The 14733-nt window shown below is 46.5% G+C and overlaps 1 protein-coding gene across 1 annotated transcript in view; it reads left to right on the top strand.

The window, feature by feature from the left end:
* The first annotated feature begins 5487 nt into the window (after positions 1-5487).
* SMPDL3B (sphingomyelin phosphodiesterase acid like 3B) overlaps positions 5488-14733 on the top strand; it is a 21362-nt gene continuing 12116 nt past the window's right edge. Inside the window, exons 1-2 of the mRNA XM_011358054.2 lie at positions 5488-5860; positions 12452-12665. Of these exons, the coding sequence (XP_011356356.1) occupies positions 5800-5860; positions 12452-12665 (275 nt within the window). The 5' untranslated portion in view covers positions 5488-5799. The remainder of the gene's footprint in view (positions 5861-12451; positions 12666-14733) is intronic.

Genomic DNA, 14733 nt, shown 5'->3' on the forward strand with positions numbered 1-14733 from the left:
AAAAAAATAAATAAAAATTAAAAAATTAAACATATCCTATAATAGCCACCATTCTTGTGTGTTTAACTACCTTTTAATGCTCCTTTTCTATTTGAAACTTTTCTATTTGGACTGTCATCATGAACTCATGGCCTTTCACAGATCCTACTTGTTCCAATAACTGTAATAATGACAATAATAAAATAATTATCATGTTATTATTGATGGCGCAGTTGTCACATCTTGGCCATTGAGAGTTTGGTTCCTTTGTCCTATCACCACTGATGATGTTCTTTAAAGCTTTCTGGAAACCTGAGGACATTCTACTCCCATCCAGCCTGATTTTTTCTTTCCCCAAGGTTTGAACTCAGTACCTCCCCCTTGAGTGGGGAACAGTACACATGAGCCTTATGAGAGTTGTTGATGGGCAGGGGGCTGCTCTACTTTGAGCCCTTCTACTAGTCACTCAGCAAGGAAAACATTTATTTTTTAAGGTTCAAAGGTTACATTTATTTTTCCAATTTAATACAGTATATTGCTATACCTTACATTTCTTACACTGACAGATAAATTGTGGACAGTTTTTTTATACCTTGGAGCAAAGGGCATTAGATTGGCAAAGACATAGGATCTGGGTGTGCCTCTGGGTCAAGAGGGCAGGAACAGAAGGTTCTGCTTTATTCACTTAATCTTCACAACAACCAAATGAGGGAAGCACTGTTGTCATCTCCATTTTACAGATGAGGAAACTGAGCTTCTCGACCTTTTCCAATTCACAGGCACATGTAGAAAATAGTGGTTATATAGGATGCTGGATTAAACAAATGAGGCTAACAGAGACTGAAGGTGCAGGGTGAACACTAGTTCCAATTTGCCCAGAACTTTCTCTGTTTTAAAAGCCAAAGTCCTTTGTCCTGGGAACCCCTCCAGTCCCAGTCAAACCCAGATGGTTAGTCACCTTTCAGAGGTGTCAGATTGGGGTCTTTGGCTGCCTAAGCCCAGCCTGCCTGACTGACCTATGGATGAATATCTCCTTGCTCTTGTAAACTTTTAGGGGTGCACCGGTATGCCTGGCCATTGCAGGTGAGGTCACAGAACTAGTAAAAAGAGGAGCAGGATTGAACCCAGACCCCAACTCTTAACTGTGATGTTTTGTTCTTCTCTGTGCACCCATTTGCCCATCCCTTTATCCTTGCCAGCACAGCTTTACCCCCAAACACTCAGTACTTTGGTGCTGTTGTCCCACCAAACTAACAGAGGTAAAATGGGCTTACACGTGCTCACTTTGTTCTCAGAAACATTTGCAATTTTAAAGAGTGCCCCAGGAAGAGGAAGTGTGTCCAGGAGGCTAGACAGTAAGAGAGATACACATAAAGGGGTGACAGTGCCCAATCTGGATGTCATGCTAAAAACTCTGGACTTTCCCCACAGCCATGGGGAGCCACTGAGGATTTAGGAGAAGGAGAGTTGCATGATCACTTCCAAGTTTTGAGATGCTCTTGCTGGCAAAGTGAGGGAATATGGACAGGTCAGGGACTGGAGACAGGGTGACCCGTTAGGAAGCTGGAGAAACAATCAAAGTAGCAATGATGTGGGCTTGAACCAAGGCAGAGGGAGTGGGAAATAGAGGGACAGATAAAGCAGAAGTCATAGGAAAGGGGAAGGTTGAAGATATCGTTAATTTATTAATTTTTTATTTATCCAGTTGGTCTTATTTACTCCACCATATACTTATTTAACAAATATGTTTAGCTTCTGTTAATTGCCAAGAGCTACACTAACCCTGAACTGACTCTAGTTTTGAATCTGACAAGGAGAAACAGGAGTTCCTGAACTCAAGAGCAGAAGCAGACTTCTTCAGTTAGTGTTTGGCTATGATGAGTTTGTCATTTATTGCCAACTTCAGATATCTCTCTGAGATCTTTAAGGATCAACCATTAAAAACAGCCCCACTTAGAGAAGACACAAATTATATGGTATAATTTGAGGCCTCTCAGGTTTCATCATTAGATATTTATTCTTTTGGGTCAGTCACTGTTGCTGCAAAGGGAAAATCAAGTAATTATTCCATGATATTTTCACTCCCTTGTTCCAAAGCCTTCAGTGGTTCCCCATGACCTATAGAAAAAAAGTTTGAGGTCCTTAGAATGGCTTCTAAACTGGGCACTAGCATGGTTATAATTTTACATTTATCTGTATGAATCTTACTGAAGCCTATTTCTCTCACTAAACTATAAACTATTATTGTTCATCAATAGTTCATTGCTCGTACCTGGCATGATGCCTGTCACATAGGGGCTGCTTAATAAATATTTGTTAAAAGAGCAATGTGTCTTTTCTCTAGAGTGACTGGAGTAGATAGATGTCAATATTCATGGATTCTATTGTGGCCCCTTTCTTGACTTTCTCGGACTAAGCTCTCTGTGGACTTGAACCCCAGGCCAACCACAGCTGCAACCTGGCTTCCCAGAGGCTCTGAGGCCAGGAATGGGCAAAGGTCAATGGCACTTTAGGCCTGTCCCCAAAACTTCCCAAGACTTTGCTACCAGGGAGTCTGTTTCATATGTACTGCTGAGATGTTAGGACTGAAAGGGCTACAGCAAAATCATGAAGAATGCTTGTCTCTTGTAGTTTTTATGCAACATACATTTCTCCGAGAGTGATGAGGATATTCTGGAGATTACAGCTGCCAAGAGTCAAATGAATGCTATGGGCAATTTGAAGAAGAAGGACTGTTTTGTACTTAAGGAGGCACAGTCTCAACCATTTGGATGTCTCTGCCTCACTTACCTCTTCCAGTAAACCCAGCACAAATGAGTCTAGTAAGTCAGGCTGGGCCCAAGAAGAAGCCACTGTCATTTGGGTAGCAGGCTCCTGGCAGAGGGCTGAGTGGGACCTGAAATCCCCCCAGCTCCACTCTGAGCCCTGGCTGTGTCTTTCTAGGATGTTAGCATCTTTGTCTAATTCACACGAATTCCTAGAAGGGTGCCTTTTTCTAATTGCACAGACACACCTTATGGGTTCGTGGTGGTGGTAGTCATGGAGGCCCTCTGGGGACAGTGACTAAAAAGCTAAGGTATTTAGAAGAGGCCCCTGCATCCAGCCAAAAGCTGAATGGGACTCTGGCACCCCTCAGTGGGTTTACAAGGAGTACCTAAAGCCCCCTCAGAGTTCTCTCCCTTGTTCCAATTTCTAGCCTAGTCATTGCCAACTCCCTGCTCAGCCCTGAGGGTGCTGCCTGCCCAAGACTCCTGCCTACCCTCCTTCCCCACCAGTCCCCTGGGTTACCTTCCAAGCATATCCCGATGCGTCCTAGATACCGTCCAGTGGTTATGAATCAAGCCATAGGCTCTGGTGCAAGAAAAGTTACACTGCCTTATCTTCATTAAATCAACACCAGTTGGTTTCTGAGCCCATTTCCCTCTGCCCTGGTGGTTATTTTAACGTCCTTCTCTTCTTTAGGATGACCCAGGGCCATGAGCAATGACAAGGCTCCAGTGTTTGGTTGTTTGTAGGCCCCGTTGATATATTTCTTGGCTTAGCTTGTATATTTCTGAGGGGCCAGAGGTTCTGCTGCAACTCTGATCCCAAGGGCTTTGCCAGGCTGGGAGCCTTGTTGATTTGTCTGTGTAATGTCATTTCCTTCTTCTGAATCTAAGTTCCATGAGAGCAGAGACTTGGTTTTTAATTCACCACTGTGTCCCCAGAGCCCAGAAGCTGACATCCAATATTATTGAATCCAATGAATGTCCAAGGACTTCATGTCTGAAAACCTGTTCCTTCCTGGAGCTGGCCTGGACATGTTTGGAACCCAGCAACCTCTGTCTGCCATCCTGGCTGGGCGAGTCTCCCTTCTCTTATAAGTGCTTCCCCTGGCCCCTTCCAGGGGAGGTCAGAGGACAAAAGCCTGGAGGTGGCTGTTGTTAAGAAGCTGTGGCCTTCCATTTGGCCACGTCCTCCCGCAAGGGAAGGAATCTTTGCTACCTGCTTAGAACAGGGTTTTAAAAAAGAGCACAATACAGCAAGAACACAAATTAACACCTCAAGCGATTCCCCAACTAGTCTTTTTAATTCCTCCCTCCTACTAGTTACTAATTCCCTAGTGGAGATTCTCACCACTTTCCCCAGGACTTCTCTGCCTCAGGCTCCTTCCTGGTCTCCCTGAAAATCCACCTTCCGCAGAGCCAGTGCAGTTTTTCTAAGATGCTGATTGGGTTGCATCGCTGCTCTAGTTAAGACTCTTCAGTGGCTTCCCACAGCTCTCAGCTCATCAAGCAAGTATGGCCTGGCTCCCTCCAGCTTCCCTGGCTCAGGAGCATCCAACATGGCTCCCTGGGGTGTCTCAGCATCTCTGTCCTAACAGAGGTTGCTCCTTCTGCCTGGGACACGCTTCTCCCCATTTTCTTCCTCTTCTAGGTAACTCTCACTTGTACATTAACATTAAGCTGGTGGGACAACCATAAAACTACGTGCCTTGTGATGCATTGTAACAGGAAGGACACATGACCACCTGAGAAGTCTTCTTGCTAAAATCTCAAACGTGAATATCATCAAACCTCTAGATCTAACTATCAGCTTACAGGAAATGTGAGGAACAGAGAAACGTGTTAAATGACCACCAAGAAGCAACCAGCCAGATCCTCCAGAAAGCAGGAAATTTCATAGGACGAATGATGTGGTTCCTTTGACAAAGAACAAAGACAAAAAGGGGAGGGAGAGAGGTCTACAAATTAAGAGAGACTTAAGAGACATACCGATCAAATGCAATGTGTAGACCTGGTATAGATACTGGTTTGAATAAACCAACTTTAAAAATAATGAGATAATAAGGGAAATTTAAACATTTGCCCAAAGTCTACCTGGTGATAGTAATTACTATTATTTTTTTTTAGATTTGATAATGGTATTATCATTGTGTTAGGAAAAGAGTCCTTATCTTTTAGAGATAGATAATAAAGTGTGTATGGGCAAAAGGATATGATCTCTGGAATGTGCTTTAAAATAATGGGGCTGGAGTTGAGGGTATAGATGAAGTAACATTGGCCATAAGTTTGTAATTGCTGTAGCAATATGAAGGATGGGTACTCTGGGGTTTATTACACTATTCTCTCTACTGTTTATGTTTGACAATTTCAATAATAAAAGAAGAGATTAAGCCCGTGTCACCTCTTCCCAGAAGCCCTTTCACTTTTCTTCATCTGCTTTAGATGCCTCCTCTGGGCTTGTCAAGCCATCTAACATGCTGAACAGCAGTGCAGTGGTTTACCTTCCCCACTTGATGGCAGGGGCTGCCCTGGGTCCCCTGCCTTCTTGGGACATGGTTCTCAGCATGAAGGAATGGATGACTCTTAGTCTTGGTTCATTTGTGGTCAAGCAGCTCCATTCCCAACTAGCAGTTAAGCTCCTTTGATAGCAAAGGCCAACCACTTTATACAGGTTTGTGGTCTGCTGAGTGGAGCAACATAAAAACTCAGAGAGCAGATGATTTTTGCCTCTCAGTGACTGGGATGGGGTGAGTTCCCTGGAGAATCCAGTTGCCGGCTTGACTGACATGCTCTGAGGAACCGGCAGAGCAGGTGCTACTTTCTACTTCAGAGTCCAAAGGCCTGGCTGGTGCATCTCGTCCGGCAAACCCAGCTCACACCCTGCCGGGTGAAGGAGGAAAAGCCAGAGGAGCCAGATGTCTTGGACGACTGGGAACACCGCGTAACAGGACAGAAAGTTCTGCTCAGGCAAGTGGCCACCAACATCTAGTTAGGAAGCCTGTGGTGTGAACAGCTCCTGGAGAACCCCGTATCTCCTGCGAGGAGAGCCCCAAGGATGAGTCTGCTCAAGCTGCTGATTTTTCTGGCCCAATGGAGAGTCGCAAGGGCTGGACAAGGTAGGCACTAGAAATGCCTGTGATGTCTTTGTTTTGTACTATGAACTCAGGATCGGGGCTGCTGGTAACTTCTCGCAGGAAGTTGAAAGTCTTGCTAAAATAGCAAGGCGGGGGGGTTGGGGCGGGGGGGCCGGTTGGGGGGTTTGTTGGTTGTTGTTTGGGCCGGAGGTTTTTTTTTTTTATATGCCTGTAATACCCAGTCTTCCTAGGTGGTCTCCCATCCAAGTACTAACCAGGCCTGATCCTGCTTAGCTTCTGAGATCCGACTAGATTGGACATGATCAGGGTGGCATGGCTGTAGACCTGAAGATTTTAAGTGGCGGCAACAGCAAGCCAGGGGAGAGGTACTAATATTGCTAAGAGGCATCCATATATAAGAGCCAGCCACCTGGTAGAGGTAGAAGGTGGCAGGAAGATTCCTGAATTCATTTAACAAATATTGGTTGAGGGCCTTCTATGTATCATGAGCTATTCTAGGAACCAGAAAAGAAAAGAAAACAAACAAAGCCCCAGTGTTCATGAAGCATTCCTTCATTTGGGCAGAAAACAAACCAGAAGTCTCATGAACAAGTAAGTATACAGTAGATAGCAAATGTTATGGAGAATAATAAAGCAGAATAAAGGGATAAGGAGGGTGGAGGAAGGGGTATTTGTGGGGTGGCTGGACAAGAGCTGTCTAATAAAGTGACATTTGAGCAGACACCTGAAGCAGTAAGGGAAAGAGCCATGTGGACATCTGGAGAAGAACATTCCAGTAAGAGAGGATGGAACATGCACAGGCCCTGAGCTGGACACACAGGTGATGTGTATAGGAGGAGCAAGGAAGCCAGCGTGGCTGGAGCAGAGTGGGTAAGGGGGGTGGTAGAGAGGAGGTCAGGAGATCACGGGAGTGGGGGACGAGGTAAAGGGCTGGCGTCAGCTCACGTATAAACTTGTGGTCAAAGATTCAGAGTGACATGGAATATCGTTAGACGGTTTTGGGCAGTGCTGTGATGTAATCTGACTTGTATCCATTTAAAAGGACCCTGGGGTAATGAGAAGAGGATGTAATGCCATAAAGGCAGGGGGATCAACTCCTCTCAGTTTGTCTGAGACTTTCCTTGTTTTAGCACTGAAGTTTCAGGGCCCTGGACACTCCTGCAGTCCTGGGTCGGTCAGTTACCCTAGTAAAGGAGAAGCAGCCAAGCCAGTGGGGAGGCTATTGCCATCATCCGGGGAGAGAGGATGGTGGCTTGGCCTAGAGTGGTAAGAGCAGGAGTGGTGAGAGGTGGTCTGATTCTGAACAAGACTTGCTGACAAATGGTGGACGAGAGAGAGGAGGACTTAAGGATGATTCCAAGATATTAGCCTCACAACTAGAATGACTGAGTCATCATTTGCTGAGATGAGGGAGGAGGAAATGCAGTTCGATTTGGGATACGTCCAGTTTGAGATGCCTGTTAGATTTCCATGCGGGTAGAGGGGACTTAGTGGGAGGGCTGGACCTTTGGCTTTCCCTAGGATTCTAGATTGCTCTTTTCTGGCGTCCTTGAATGGAACCTTAGAGATGATCCAGCATGCTTTCTGTAGCTGCAGATACTGCAGATACTGAGGCTGAGAGGGGAAGAATTGGCTCAGGGTTCTGCTCGTTGCTTGCTCCTGTGGAGCTCAGTCATGGTCAGTCCACTTCCTCAGACCCTACCCAGCAGGAGCTGGGAGGCTTTGGCAAAGTGCTCTCTACAGGAGACCAGAGTGAAATGCCTGGGAAGGACTCAGATCCAAAAGCTATGGCTTAAAGGTAGACACGTCTTTGAGACAAGCCCTGAGAGGATGTCATTCCCCATGAGGGCAATCTGTTTGGGAGAAGGCTGAGAGTGGCAGTCCCCCTTCCACTTTGAGGCAGATACCCAGCTCTCTGGGGTGGGGTGGAGGGTGGTGGTGGTGGGGGGGGACTTGGAGCCCTGCCAGTCTGACTGGAGGCTTGAGAATGAGTGAAAGAATTTTCCATTCCTTCGCTCTTTACCTTTTAAATACGTTTGCTTAGAAATCCAAATGCCAATGGGCAACGCCCCAGTCTAGGATCTTAGTGGTTAAAAAGAATCTCTCCTCCCCCGAAATGCACTAAGATGTCATTGTAGCATTGCTTATAATTCTAATGAAAAATGTTAACAACAATAATGGAATAGCTAAATATATTATGATAATATCTCCAGGTGGAAAAGTTTCAAGACAATATAGCAAAATTGAAAATAATAAGTAACGTTTCTTAACTGCTTATTATGTGTCACACACCGTTAACATTTTTACATAATGCCCCCACAACAGCCTTATGAAGTAGGGATTATCAAAGAAACTGAGCCTTAGAGAAGTTAAGTAAGTAACCCAAGGTTACATATCTAGTTAATTCTGAGTCTAGATCTGAACCCAGGCTGTACAATTTCAATCTGTTTTTAAATAATGCTATGTAATAACAAACAAACACTCAGGAAAATAGCCAAGAAATGCTAATATTTATTTACTGAATACTTATGATGGGCCATGCTTGTGCTGGTGCTTGATATGTACTGTCCTTTTAAAGCCTATCTGAAACATAAAATAAAAAAAACTCGTTTGATTTTTACAGTCTCTGTAGCGTGGGTACTATTACCATTACATCCATTTTACAGGTGAGGAAAATGAGACTCAGAGGGACACAACACTTGCTTAAGATTCCACGGCTAGGAAGTGGCAGGACCAAATCCATATGATCGACCTTAAACAGATAGATGGCCAGATATTCCTCTCGCAAAATGAGTTTATTCAGGAACAATAAAGAATTGCAATTCAGGACATGTGGTCTAATGACGAACTACAGCAAGTCCAGAGATCAAAGGACTAGAATGTTCTTTTATAGAGGATAGAGGGAGTTCAGAGCAGCTTTTGGAAACAGAGTCCATTAAGTAAACTGGTAGTTGGAAATGTAGTGGCTTTTCACTGGTTGAGCTGTAACAGCCTTTCATCGGCTAAGCGGTTGTCAGGCAAGAAAAAGATCTTCTTTCTTCCTGCTAGAATGGCAGAAAAACATCTTCCTGTTGGAGATGGAAAATAAGTCTCTTCCTGTTTTGAGATAATTAATGGTGAGTGACAGGGTGTGATAGCGCCTCTGCAGACCTTTCCAATTCCAGTTTAAATGTTTTGTTTATTAATCTTCATAACACTCAGCTGCTTTAGGTATCATGCCCTTTGATGGGTTCTCTTGGAATGGTGGGTTTTACAGGTACTATTTTTTTCTCTTTTCTCCAAACTTTCTGGAATGGATATGTCTATAATTTAAAAACAAAATTAAATTTAGAAAGAATTCCACAGTACCTCTAAGTTTTTACAGAATCTGAGTCTGTCTCTTCATGAAGAGCAAGAGAACTTTGGGACACCCAATCAGATAGCAATAATCCCTGCTTTGCATAAAACTGCGGGTTTCTGCCTCCATCTTCCTTAGCCAAGAGCTTGGGTGGGTGGGACACCGACTTGCCAACTCCTCTCCTCCTATACATACCCTATGTAATGCCGCATTATGCTTCAGCTCTTAATTGCACAGAAAGAGACAAATTCTTTCAGTGTAGGTCAGCGTGGTAGAAAAATATTTCCCTCGAGATAGTAAGCCTGCCTCTTGGGGCTGTTGTGAGAAAAAGGCAATCTTGAAGCAAGGGGGGGTCAGTAAATGTTGGTTTTAACAAGTGATCTCTCTGTTTTGGAGGGCCTTCATTTACAGAGGAGGAATAATAATGGAGGTGTTTGGGGTTATTGCATAGCGTCAAAAGCACAGGGCTGAAACAGGGACCATGATCAGTTTGTGGTTTGGACTATACACAGTAACAGACAAAAGTCATGGAATCACAGAACGTTAGAACTTGCAGGGCCTTCAGATAACCTTTGTTATACCCTCATCTAACACCTGAGCAAACAGAGGCTCTTGAAAAGAAAACTTGAGGCTTCAGGGACAGCGTGGCCCAGGAAATGAGCACTCAGCCTGGCTTGTCTATAATTTCATATGTGAAAGTGCTCTGAAGAAAATAAAACCGAGGGAGGCAGTAGCTAGCAACCAAGTGGGTGGAGGAAGAGAAACAAGAAAAAGTAGTCAGGGAAGGCTTCTTTGGGTTGCAGCCTGAACAAAGAGGAGAAAGCAGCCATGTTATGACCTGGGAAAGACCAGGGAAGGGAGCGGGGGAGCCAAGAAAGAGGCCCTGTGAGGAGAATGAGTGGAGTGAGTTGGGCCGAGCATCAGGTGAGGTCTCTGTGAGCTGCCTCTACAGTGAGGAGACTGGGGCCCCTGGTGGTGGAGCCCCTGTGTGGACCTCTGTCTCTCTGTGCCATTTTTCCTGGTCAGGCCTTCGGATACACACGCTCACACACGCGCGTGTGCACGTGCACGCACACACGCACACAGACACACACAGACAGCAGACACACATGTCATTAGGAAGTACCAGAGAGGCTAGAGTTTCGGTTTTACACACTGACCATAACAGAACGTACAAGAAGAGACAGACTGACAGCTGACACTTGAGCCTGTCAGCAGACAAGGAGTTTCTAAAGTGGAGAAATATGTTTATTGACTATTTTCAGGGCTGATGTCAAAGGGCAGAACTGCTCGATGTTTGCAGCTAGTTGGGAAAGAGGCTGCTCTAGGCACGGAAATGGTCTCTGTCATGGTCTTCAGGCAGGAGGGCGAAGGGCCTCTCACTGCATAAGAACTGGCCAGCCTGCTCTCTGGCTTATAAGCAGGAGTAACCCACTCAGAGTCTTAATGCAGGTACTTGGGAAAGCCCATCAACTTGGCCCACTTACTAGTTGAAATGAGGAAGTTATGGAGTGGTTCCATAGAGTAATGGTTAGCACGTCTGGTTCGAGCCCCAGCGGAGCCACGGTCCATACCCCGGGTGTGCCAGGCCCCAGGTGTGCGTCAAGAGCATGTGGGAGGAGACGCCCCACCTTCAGAGATCCAGTCTTTAAGAGGAGACGGCAACATCCCCGTAGGTATAGGTGGAAGTGTGGGGGGGTGGGAATTAAAAAAAAAAGAAATGGGGAAGTTATTTTCTTTCCTCTGGTTTAGGCTTTTGCCCCACATCAGTCATATAAATATATTAGTGAAAAGTTTAAATTCTCCCCATTAGAAACAAAGACTCAGTTTGGTTAAAAAGGCAATGGTATTGCTCCCTTAGCAATCGCATCTCTCTGAAAGAAGATCTAGGGCCACAGGACTCTCCCACCACTTTCCACGTGATCTCAGGCATGTTGACCTCTGAACCTTACTTTCCCTATCTGTAAAATGGAGATAATGATCAATATCTCCAGGTCTGTGGTGAGGATGACTGGAATAACTACAGGAGGGATAATGATTTGCTTAGTCGGTCATTTGCACCTTGGTGTGAACAAGTTTCTGATCCTTTCCATGGCAGCAGGTTTAGATCTGAAGAGATGGGCAAAAGCTGAGAAGCATCTGAGAGGAAAAATCAAGATCACGGGCCAGACTTTACCTTCTCGCCTTTTCTAGAACTACACCGAATGTCCTGTGGCTCGGGTGGTGCCCTGGCTGTCTAACTCTGAAAGCAAAAGAAGCCAGACTTCCAGGTCCAGGCTGAGTTTCCTGGGGTTGGGTGGGTGTTGACTGTGTGGGTCTGAGTGAGACAGGAAATGGAAGAGGAAGTGACGGCAACAGTAGAGAGTGAAGAAATACCAGGCCTCGCCCTTGTCTCTGCCCACAGGATGTAGGGCAGAGAGCAAATCTGTTTAATCCTCTTCCGGAGACATCATTGAAACTGCTTATACCAGGCCCTGTGCTGGGGACCGATGACAAATCCATTCCACGTGGCCGGTTTCTTTGGATTCCCTTCTCTGTGTTACACCACGAGATTTTCGGCATTTCAGCCCCGGTTAGTTTCGAGCTGAGATCACTTCTGCGAACGGGACCACCTCCAGCTGTCTGAGCTGCCAACCTGCATCCAGAATCTCTAACAAGTATACCCACAGGAGAAATTTAGCCCAGTCTGAAACTATGTTCCTTCGTTTCTGGTCTAGCACTCTTAAATTCCATTTCCACACCTATTCTACAGGTTTTTGCTGGTATTAATTAGCAAGCTCTTACAATGCATTTGGTGTGTAAGCCTTCTTCCAGGCCACGTTTTTGTATGTATCTTCCTGAAGCATGAAAAGATCTGGCTCTAGTAAGGGATCAGAGAGGTGAAGCAACTCGCCCAAGGTCACAGAGCTAATATGTGGCTCCAGAGTCTGAGTGCTTAACCCTAACCCTCTCCCACCTTTGCTTTAAGACAAGCCCTTTGCTTAGAATGCCCAAAGGGTCCTTGAGGGTCATGCAGACCAATTCCCCATACTGCTGCTGGGGACGCTGAGGTGGGGAAATGCAAAGGTCGGGGACAGAGCTAAACCTGTTCTCTGGTCCACTCAGTGCCTTCCTGGGCAAAGCCTGTGGCCCATTTTCTCTGGACCCTGAATTCAGAGAAAATTTCCTTTCACCTGTGCAACCTCTCCTTCCCCAGGCCAGGGCTGCCGTGGACTGCCTCCCCACCTGGGCTCAGGGAGGGCCCAGCATTGAGGAGGGTCTCCTTTCTCCTGCAGGGAAGTTCTGGCACATCTCTGACCTGCACCTTGATCCTGACTACAAGGTATCTTCAGACCCCCTCCAGGTGTGCCCATCAGCTGGTTCCCAGCTGGTGTCCAATGCAGGCCCCTGGGGTGATTACCTCTGTGATTCTCCCTGGGTCCTCATCAACTCCTCCGTCTACGCCATGAAGGAGATCGAGCCGGAGCCAGACTTTATCCTCTGGACGGGGTGAGAGCAGTCAAGCACCTACCCTTTACTGGTCCCCTGCTGTGTGCCACCTACTGGCTGGCGCCTTCCTACACCATCTCCCTTAGTCATCAAACCAGCCCTGTGGGACTGCAAGCCCTAAAGACTCAAATGCGGGCAGGAAAGTAGGTAGGAGGTTTGAAAGTGGTCTGACATTGGGATCATCTGTCCTGGTCAGCTGCTGGTCACCCTTGAGCTGCCCTGGCCCTGGGCGTGGCGGGGAGCCTCTCACTGGTCAGAGCACTGCTCTGCATGAAGAGAATTTGAGGGGCAATTTCCACTCAGCCACAAACTCCATTTCTGCTTCTCACCCAAAGATGCTGCTCCTAAGTCTCCCAACTTTCCACAGCACTCTCCGTCCTCATCTCTCGAGGTCTCCCTTTGACTCACTGGCTCCTCCCCTCCCTTCTTTGGTAGGTCAGCCTGTCCTGTGCTCAGCCCAGGGTAGACAATGGGGAACTGAGATGATGGAGAAGCCAAATCACCTTCAAAGAGCTCACGGTCTTGTGGGTGACACAGACAAATCCCCTGACCACTGTATCCCAGTGATGAGAGAGGGTTATCGGGGAATTTGGGAGCTTCAGGAGCACCCGATTCCACCTGGCAGGCTTAGGGAGAGTTTCCTGCAGAGAGTGGTGAACCAGGGAGGCTGGCAAGAGTGATATCTTGCTGTCTCTTTCAGCCCCAATGGACACTTTAAAAGGCAGGATCAAACCCACGATGCCCCCAGCTGTCCCTCAGTGTGATGTGGGACTGGCAAAGAATGACCCTCAGATGGATCCCGAAGGGGAGTGGCAAGGCTGGACACTTAGAAAATGTGACAGTGTCTCAGGAGGGGCCTGGGCAGCTCTGGCTTCCCTGGGCTCAGGAATCAATCTAAGAAGAGAGTGAGCTTTAGGCTATGACCCTGGACTCCTGCTCCTGAGAGAATTCTTGCTGGGGGAGCCTCTGAATTCTTCCAGGAGGGGCCCATAGAGAAAGATGTAACATTCTGAAAGACGAGATCCTTCTGGGAAAGGGGACTGACCTCTTTGGGAAATTTATGATCCTTTCATGGACCTTACACAGGTGTATGGCATTGGACGAGATGATCTCTAGGACCTTTTAAAAGTCTTCATATTCTAAGAAATTTAACTTCCCAGGGAGAGTTGCATCCCTTAGGGAGTAATCTGTAGAAATCAGATTCATTTTCTATCAGTTAGATCCTCCAAAATAGAAAAAAAATGGAATTTTCTTCCAATGCTTGGATTTCTAGCCTGTTCCCAGTGAGGATGGTGAAAAGGCTCCCCTTGCTGCCCTAATGAGGGTATCAGGGACTCAGTAGGATGCAATGGGTGTGAGCACGGACTCCGAAGCTGACTGCGTTCAAACCCTGGCTCCATCACTCTAGTTGTATACATTTAGGCAGAATGGCTTGCATTTCTGTGCCTTGATTTCTTTATATGGCAGAAGGACTAACAACAGATCCTATGTTGTGGGGTTATTATGAAGAACAAATTAGTGGATATGGGTACAGCCCACAGAAGTACCTGGCACCAAGTGGACCAGTGCAACCTGGGGAGCACCTGGGCAGCAGCTGCCTTGCCCCGTGGGGTCCAGCAGTCCTCAGGCTTTAGATTGTTGGGGTGTTACCGAACAGAAAGACTTTGTCCACCCTCGCTAGCAGGGCCAAACACGAAACACCGAGAATTGCAATGTAGAAATGGCGCCACCCAGGAGATTAGGATGCGAATGCTCAAAAGCCCAAATTCTCCAATGGCATGTAGGTTATAGATTAAATTGGGCAAAATCACAAGATATTGAGGGTTAGGGGGTTCGGAGTTGTGCTGGGAGCTGACTGGTTGGAGGTGAGGTAGGGTAGTAAATCATTTCTTCAGGTCTTGAGGATAGTTCTGAGGTCTGTTCCAGCATCCTTCTGTCTGGTCTCATGGGAAAGTAGCTGGAGGTCGTTCCATCTTAGGGTTCAGGAGCTGAAACATAACTTAGGTCAAGATGTTATCTTTAGCATGTCAGAGGTCTGGACCTTGTGACCATTAGTCAGGTCTGGGCT

The sequence above is a fragment of the Pteropus vampyrus genome, unplaced genomic scaffold (genome assembly GCF_000151845.1).
Source record: "Pteropus vampyrus isolate Shadow unplaced genomic scaffold, Pvam_2.0 Scaffold36, whole genome shotgun sequence".
Lineage (NCBI taxonomy): Eukaryota > Metazoa > Chordata > Mammalia > Chiroptera > Pteropodidae > Pteropus > Pteropus vampyrus.